At 38.2% G+C, this 8957-nt stretch overlaps 1 protein-coding gene across 1 annotated transcript; it reads left to right on the forward strand.

The window, feature by feature from the left end:
• The first annotated feature begins 939 nt into the window (after positions 1-939).
• On the forward strand, positions 940-6191 carry LRRTM4 (leucine rich repeat transmembrane neuronal 4). Its single transcript, XM_059660726.1, has 2 exons — positions 940-1073; positions 2924-6191. The coding sequence occupies exons 1-2, from the start codon at positions 1070-1072 to the stop codon at positions 4474-4476; spliced, it is 1557 nt and encodes a 518-aa protein (XP_059516709.1). The 5' UTR covers positions 940-1069; the 3' UTR covers positions 4477-6191.
• Positions 6192-8957: the final 2766 nt, after the last annotated feature.

Consider the following 8957-nt stretch of genomic DNA (forward strand, 5'->3'; position numbering starts at 1 on the left):
AATCAAACAAACACACAGCAACAAAAATAAAGCTCAAATTAGTTCTGTTATTAAAAAAAAAAGCATGTAATCAATTCCCTTGTGATGCATGCATATGCAGCAAAAAGAAATAAATCGGGTCAAGGCAACTTTTAAAAATTACCAATTACATAATATTTAGAGAAGCAGTGTTTTACTTAATATTTGATATCAGAGAATGGTACTCCGTTGCATAAACCTTTCATAATATATATTATTGGAGAGAGAAAAAAAGTGATCCTGTGCCTTTAATTTCCCTTTCTGAGAGAGGGAAGGCTGCACACCACTGACAGGCTCACTTGTTCCCGTCTTTAATGTGCAATCTGTTTTCTCCAGCGGAGGGCACTCAGTGTATCACAAACTCAAGCATTAGCACCAACAAGCTCTGAGCATCATCAGTCTCTGGAAAGCCTTCTGAATTAGACAAGGGCTGCCTCTCAGCACAGCTACAAAACACTTTAAACCTGACCAGCTAAATGGATAAACCTAGCCTGCATGGCTTTTAAACTGGGGTCTCAGGCAGCACAGGAGGCCTGCTTGCTTCAAGAACTGAAAAGCCAGAGGATGAATTGCTTTATCTGGGAATGGCAAAAGCCAGCACAATAAGGAATGCCAGGTATTCTGAAGATTTTCTTCTCTCTCTCTCTCTTTTTTTTTTCCCCTCTCTCTCTGTCTTTTTATAGAGAAGTTGGTTACCTTCAAGATGGGCTGTAGCTCTTTCGCACAGATTGCCAATTACTGCTGATGGGTCTCTGGTGAATTACACAATGGTCCTCAGAGCCTAGAAGCCCTCCCGGCACCCCCCTCCCCCCCAGAGCTTCCTTCTCCCTGCCCCCCCATCCCACCCCATGCTGATTTTTTTTCATATATGTATATATTTTTTTGCCCGTCCTCTCCGGGGAAGTTTGTATGGGGCTACTAGCTCACATGCGGGATCAGGATGGTGTGAATGACAGCCGCACTGTGTCATGAAGGTGGTGGTGGTTTCGGCACAAGAGACCAATTAAGAAGAAAGCGGAGAGAGGGGGGAACCGCTTTTGGATGACAAAGGATGGGTAAGTGAACTTTTGTTGTTTCCTTAGCAAAGCTGATCCTCTGGGCTTCCTAGCCTCCGTCGCGGCGTTAGCTGATAAAAGACGGGGGAAACAGGCAAAAAGCAGCAGCCTCCGAGTTTGCCAGTTGACTCACTGTAGTTGCTATTATATTTTTAGATCATTTTCCTTTCGGTAGTTTCTTTAAAATTCGTAAATGCATAACACGGACTTAGACTCGAGAGACATCTCTTTCAGACTGTCTCTTCGGTTTGCGTACCCACAGATTGGAATTGAGCATGAGATAAACATTGTGCTTGCTTCTATATTCTTGATGATATTAACCGTGCGTGCGTTTCTGGTCGCTGTCAGGAAGGTGGTTAGCACTTTGCTGCGTTCCTGGAGGGGTGGGGTCGTTACTTCTCAGAGGTCGCACAAGGGCTTGTTTTATCTTTGAGGCTGTATCCTGACCACAGCATCCAAATTTCCAGCAGTCATTTGCCCGTCTTCTTTTTCCAAGTGTGACTGGCTCCCTACCCCCCCATCCCCCCACCCCCGCCCCCAGCCCCCCTTCTCCTGTCTGGGAGAGCTGGAATGTATTTCAATGAGTCTGTAGCTGGCAAGAGGACAGAGAGCAAGATCGGGTTTCAAACAGAAAGAAAAAAAAAAGGACTTAACTGGTTAAATAAAAGGAGAGGTTATTTTTTGCTTAGAGGTTTGGCTGATTGCCTCTCGGTTACAAATATGAATATTTAAGGGAAATATAGAAACCGCAGCACACAGTAGTTGTTGTTTTTTTTTTCTTTTTTCCCCTTCCTACCACTAAGAACTCATAGATCTCCTGTTGACAGGGTAAAGAAATCCCTTAAGATGCTATGACTTGGAAATGCAGCCTCAGTGCCCGCAGATTGCAACTTTGTAGGTTTTCAGAAGTTAATGGAGGTAGGGGAGAAAAAAAAAAGTCCGGGAGACATTTGAGCAGGTTGGGATAGGAGGGAGGGGGATGGTAGCTTGCGTTTCTCTACTTATTTATACCCCACATTTGCAAAAGCAACTATGTTAAACGTAACAGTAAAAGGAACACTACACGAGTTGATGTTTCACCTTATGCAGATATTTTAATGAGAACCTGAGGATCTGAACTTTGGAGTGTATTGTGTTATCAACAGCCAGGGACCTGAGCTGTGCAGATCACAGGGCAGGAGAGCTAAGGCAGGCAGCTCTTCCTAATGTTGAGTATCTTGACTGTAATTAGTCTTCGTACCAGGCTTCATTGGCTGCCCGTGCTGGTCCCAATGCCATTTTCTCAGAGCTCAAACATTGTTTTTCTATTATGCAATAGTGATACAATTTCAGGCAGGACAGACTTGGATTACCTTGACATATGACTGAAGCTCCTTTGCCAAATCACAGCCTGCGTGCTCAACTAGGAAAGATGTACAAGCATGGGGCTTTAGGAAGTCACATTTTATTCTTTCCCCCCTCATTACCAGAAGACTCGGTGCTCCTGCGTTTGGTATTGGTATTCAACACCGACTTGCCAAATAATACTGTTATTAAAATGTTGGCATCCAGCGATAAGCCAGGCTCAGTGCTTTTCACTGCTGATGTTTGCATGAACTCCTGAAACTCGGGAAAGAAAGCTGTTCTCGGTTCTACAGCCCTGTGGTGATTGAAAATCAAGGAAGAACGAATGAAACCTGATAGTTAACTTGCAGCCCCGGAGACAAGAAAGCTTTCAGTGTTAAATGCATGGTTCTGAAATCAACTGTCCCGTCACTGCACTAGAGGAAATGCCCTTGATCTTGGTACGCTGGGGATGCTTTATATGAATAGCTTTACCATGTGCATTTGTCTTCTTTTTAACATTGTAGGTTTCCGTTTAATGACGCAGCTGCGAGGCATGCGCGTGGTGCTAGCGCTACTTTCCACACTGCTGCTTGTTATGTTCACGGGGGCTCAGAGAGCTTGCCCAAAGAACTGCAGATGTGATGGCAAAATTGTGTACTGTGAGTCTCATGCTTTCGCAGATATCCCAGAGAACATTTCTGGAGGATCGCAAGGCTTATCATTAAGGTTCAACAGCATTCAGAAACTCAAATCCAATCAGTTTGCTGGCCTTAACCAGCTTATATGGCTTTATCTTGACCATAATTACATTAGCTCGGTGGATGAAGATGCATTTCAAGGCATTCGTAGACTGAAAGAATTAATTCTAAGCTCCAACAAAATTACCTATCTGCACAATAAAACCTTTCACCCGGTTCCTAATCTCCGCAATCTGGACCTCTCCTACAATAAGCTTCAGACTTTGCAATCGGAACAATTCAAAGGCCTCCGGAAACTCATCATTTTGCACTTGAGATCCAACTCACTAAAGACTGTGCCAATACGAGTTTTTCAAGACTGTCGAAACCTCGACTTCCTGGATTTGGGTTACAATCGTCTCCGCAGCTTGTCCCGCAATGCTTTTGCTGGCCTCCTGAAGTTAAAGGAACTCCACCTGGAGCACAATCAGTTTTCAAAGATCAATTTTGCTCATTTCCCGCGTCTCTTCAACCTCCGCTCCATTTACTTACAATGGAACAGGATTCGCTCCATCAGCCAAGGCTTGACATGGACTTGGAGTTCCTTGCACAACTTGGATTTATCAGGGAATGACATCCAAGGAATCGAGCCGGGCACTTTTAAATGCCTGCCCAATTTGCAGAAATTGAATCTGGATTCCAACAAGCTCACCAACATTTCCCAGGAAACTGTCAACGCGTGGATATCATTAATATCCATCACTTTGTCTGGAAATATGTGGGAATGCAGTCGGAGTATTTGCCCTCTATTTTACTGGCTGAAGAATTTCAAAGGGAATAAGGAAAGCACCATGATATGTGCGGGACCTAAGCATATCCAGGGTGAAAAGGTGAGCGACGCCGTGGAAACCTATAACATCTGCTCTGAAGTCCCGGTGGTCAACACAGAAAAATCCCACCTGGTGCCCCAAACTCCCCAGAAGCCTCTGATTATTCCCAAACCGACAGTCTCCAAATCTGACCCCGTCCAGCCCACCCTGGAAGCACCCAGCGCCTCCCCGGGGTTTCCGATCCCGGGCGCAGAACAAGAGTATGAGCACGTTTCCTTTCACAAAATCATTGCCGGGAGCGTGGCCCTGTTCCTCTCGGTGGCCATGATCCTCCTGGTTATCTACGTGTCATGGAAACGCTACCCCGCCAGCATGAAACAACTCCAGCAGCACTCTCTCATGAAGAGACGGCGGAAAAAGACCAGGGAGTCTGAAAGACAAATGAATTCCCCGTTACAGGAGTATTACGTGGACTACAAGCCTACAAACTCTGAGACCATGGATATATCCGTTAATGGATCTGGGCCCTGCACATATACCATCTCTGGCTCCAGGGAATGCGAGGTATGAACCATGATCCTCCTAAAAGCATTTCTACTGCGGGAAAGGAGAGGTAAATGTTTGAAGCGCTTAGAGGTGTCTCTAATCACTAGAAAAGATTAATGACCCTGTGGCTTTTGGGTTTTGCTCAGTGTGAAAGGTTACTTACTTACATGACGACCACCAGGAAATTGACTGCTTTTATTTTATTTTATTTTTTTTAATGGTTGAATTTTGAAGGAAGTTCATTCAAGGATGAGATTAAGTTGGAATAAAGTACTATGTTACAACATCTATTTTTTTTTTTTTACCAGTTTGTATACAGGGGTTGGACTTAACACACGCATACACACAAACAAAACTATTCTAAGATTTCTGTCTGGTTCTTGTTTGACTTTTATAATGGATTAGAGAGAAGGAGAGGCCAGCTTAATTTAAAAACACAATGATTTTACCAAAATTCCAGGAGGTAACGAAGATTTAAACCAAAGAGCAATTTATCCAAGGGTTGATTTTGTTGTAAATTTTTAGTTTTAATTAAAGCATGCAACAGGGATCTCACAAGGATAACTGTTTTGTGTTACTTGCCATTTAGTTATTATACCAGCATAGAGAATGTCAGAGGCCTACTGTGTAATTGTATGAGGCTTTTAAATATGCCTTCCTTCCTTCCTTCCTTCCTTCCTTCCTTCCTTCCTTCCTTCCTTCCTTCCTTCCTTCCTTCTCCCCTTTCTTTTTTTGTTTTGTTTGTTTTTTAATTATCAGACATAGTTCACTTTTAAAGGGTTTTCTTAAGTGCTGGCTATTTGTATGTAATCAGAATGAAACTTAAGTTTCATTTTTGGGCTACTTCCCCAGAAAATAAAATCAGGTCATGATGTTGTGGATGATTTAGCAGTAACATAATGACAGGCTAGACAGGGGTGTTTGTCAGTGTTGCTGTCATCCCCAAAAAGAAATGATGTGTATTCTTGTTAAACTTATCCAAAACTACGTGATGCAAATGTATATAAATAAAAAGAGAGAGATTTGAGTTCTGGGTACTAGCTTTTCTGTGACATTTGCCTCAAATGAAGGCATTTCATGTTATACTCTTTTCATTTTCATGAGACAAAGTTTGGACTCAGTTTCTGATTATTTATTTTAAAGATCACTTATAGGAACATGTTTATGAATAGAAAAATAGCCACAGGTTTCAACTTGTCAGTAAATAATACTGGTTACAAATTATTCTTTTCTTGGTAAAACTGATCAAAAAGTACAAAGACTGTAACTGCCAGGGCCTTGTTGCTAGAATATAAGAGTGAAAAGAGGTTAAGTTCTGGCACTAGTGGTCTTAACATCCAATTTTAGATGATTACATTTTCAAAATAAAGTTTTAATGAGTAAAGACTTTGCTCTTTTTAATACTAGTTATAACAGTTAAAATATAATTTCTTTGATAATGTATACCCAAATATTTCCATAGTCTAAATGTAGATCCTAATGCAAATGTTTTTTAGACATATACTGAGTTTGAAATAATCTCCAACTCAGTATAATTTGCAGTATTGAGCTATTCTTCACAGAGTTCATTTTCTCTTTTTTAGTCCATGACTGAAGGTGAGAAAAGTAACCCCGGATAATAAATTTCCCCCAAAAAACCTGTATATGCAATTGCCCTTAAACATTAAAGATAATAAAAGATTTTATATAAAAGTCTATATAAAGATGTCTTTATTACAGTCTGACACTTATATGTGTATATTAGTAAAACAAGTTCACCCTGTTTTATTCTAGAGTCTTCTTATAATTTGAGATCCATGTAAAGGCTAGTAGTATAAAAAGGAAGGAAAAATCCATTTCCGTTTATTCATTTTCTCTTGACTTTTGTAATAGAATGGTGAGATTCTTAAAAAACTTGGATCAAGAACAATGGATCCAAAACTTTTCCAGATTATTTTTTCAAAGACCCTAGGTATCATAATCGGAAAAAGACAAGAACTCATTTTATCCTGTGAAAGCATGAGTGTTTAAAAACACAGTTTGATACTATATATTCTATGTAGATTGGAGATTATGATTATGAAATTGCAGTGGCATTGTTGGGGATGTACATGGTGTTAAGGCAATAAGTAACGAAGACTTTAGTTAAATGTTATAAGAATTTGATGTGTTAATATGGCAGCCCTACTGAAGTAGATCAAACTCTACATGCCCTAAAAAGTAGAAAGTAGTAGACTATACATTTAAGACCATAACTCCCTTTCCATTATAAGTGGTCCAATCAAGCAACATTTAAATGACTACTAAATTGTTTTGAAACATAAGCATGCAAAAACTAACCTTGCAGCCACCACTATCCCTTTCTGACAGGTTATAGTGATAGGTGGATATAACAAATGAGGGAAAGCAAATTTTTAGAAATTTTTATGAAAACCATAATTTTCTCTTACTTCTTGGCCACCCTGGAGTAAAATTTCTCCTGTTAAGAAAACTTCTCTGCAATATGAACCCAAGCAAGAGGAATGATCTGCCCAAGATAATGATTTTTTAAGACAATAGAGGTATGCTAAATGTAATTCTGGTGTTGTTCATAAAGCTTACATATCAATAGAGAATCATAATATATTTATAATTTTTGAGGTAGCTTTTTAAAATTCAAAATATTAAACTGTACCCAAACAAAGCCATAAATATTTAACTAGAACACTTAGCACCAAATGCTAATTTTCTGATAGTGCCTTGAAAAAAGTTTCATTAAATTGAAAATTCCACTTCTACATGAATGTCATATTTAGTTATCTAAATAGTGAAAATATTCATCTTGTATATTTCTTTTAAGAAGAAAATAAAAATATTAATATTTATGATAAGAATGATGTCTGTGAGCCACTACACAAATATAGCGTGCAGTTTACAAAGAAGTAAGTTGGGCTCTATTTTTTACAAAATTTAATTTTGACAAGTCCATGTGCACATTCTCTGCTAATAAATTGAAGGGGAATATTATAATAAGTTAGGCAGTAAAAATCTCTTATATCTATAAAAGAAGAATAGAGTAGATAGTTATGAATAATTAATATGATATATGGCACAACTCTAACAGATACATACTTCTCAATCATCATACTTGGAATGGATCAGTGTGCGTGGTTTAATTGAATCATTTAATTTGTCCTCAATATGTTATCAGAAAAGATAACTTAAAGCCAAAAGGACACAGCTTTGCCTAAAACTTTGTAAGGTGTCATTAAAAGAGGAAATTTCTAATGCATACTTTGAAGATAGCTTGTGAACTTTTGCATAGCTTTATCTCATTACAAAATATATAGGATCGTGAAGTCACTTCATCTTGCGTACCAAAATTTTATGTAGAGGTGATATAGAACACAGTTTTGAATACCTGGTTCTTCTAGGATGTGTTTGTCAACTGGAAATAATAAGGTACTTTATAAAATTAGTCGTTGGGAATATAGTACAAGAGAAAACATTTCAAGTTTATATTTTGAATAAAAAAAAGAAATTGGTAACAATGAATGAAATCCTCCATCCAAGATTTTTAAGAGTTAAGTTATTGAAATATAAAGTTTAATGATCCCATAGTGCTAAAAGTACTCCCATTAGGAAAATGGGAGTATAGGTGACATTAGTTATATATTTTCTAAATACTTGATATTTTGGTTATATTCTTCAGAGTCGAGTAAAATATAAATATATTGGTTGTTATTAGGGGCTTTTATTCTTCCTTTCACTGCTATGCAGTGGGTTGTATAGACCATTACTAAAAGTTTATATTTATTGACTGTATTGGGTCTGGTTCAAACTATTGACCTAAGGAAGTTATTAACATCTTTCTACACTTTAGAAGTTGACATTTTGAAGTACACTGAATGAATTTCGAAGAACTAAAAAGCATAATATGTTCAAAGAGGATTCTAAGTGAAGCAGAATCAGTATCATTGAGTTAAATTTACACATTACCAATATAAAGTTATAGAAAATAGACTTTATTTTGGTGGCTGTCTACTGTTGTATTATGTTAAAATGTTATAATTGAAATTATACTTTGTATATTTATGTGTGTATATATCTATGTGTGTTTGTATGTTTTCAGAGAGAGGGAGGGAAAGAGGAGGGGATAGAGACAACATAAATATATTTCTATTACAATTTTTGTCCATTTTGACATATTAGTTAAAAAACAAACAAAACAGTTTTAAATTACCAGAATTTGTTAGTCAGGAACATACTTCTGAAGATGTATATTTAATCCTCTCTAAAATCATAAGTATCCTATGTCTAGATAGTCTACTACTCTTTCTGTAAAAAACAAACAAACAGGATTTAAACTACACATGGTCATATTTGGTGTTCCTTTGGACTGGTTCCTTCATTTTCTGTGACCCATCACTGAATTGAGTCTATTCAACTAGCACAGTATAACTCAAATCAAAACATTTCTCAGATCAGTAAACTTTGCAAAACTTCTCTGACCAATCCCAGGACTACAAGCGCAGATGGGAGATGCT

This window comes from Myotis daubentonii, chromosome 12, assembly GCF_963259705.1.
Source record: "Myotis daubentonii chromosome 12, mMyoDau2.1, whole genome shotgun sequence".
NCBI classification, from domain to species: domain Eukaryota; kingdom Metazoa; phylum Chordata; class Mammalia; order Chiroptera; family Vespertilionidae; genus Myotis; species Myotis daubentonii.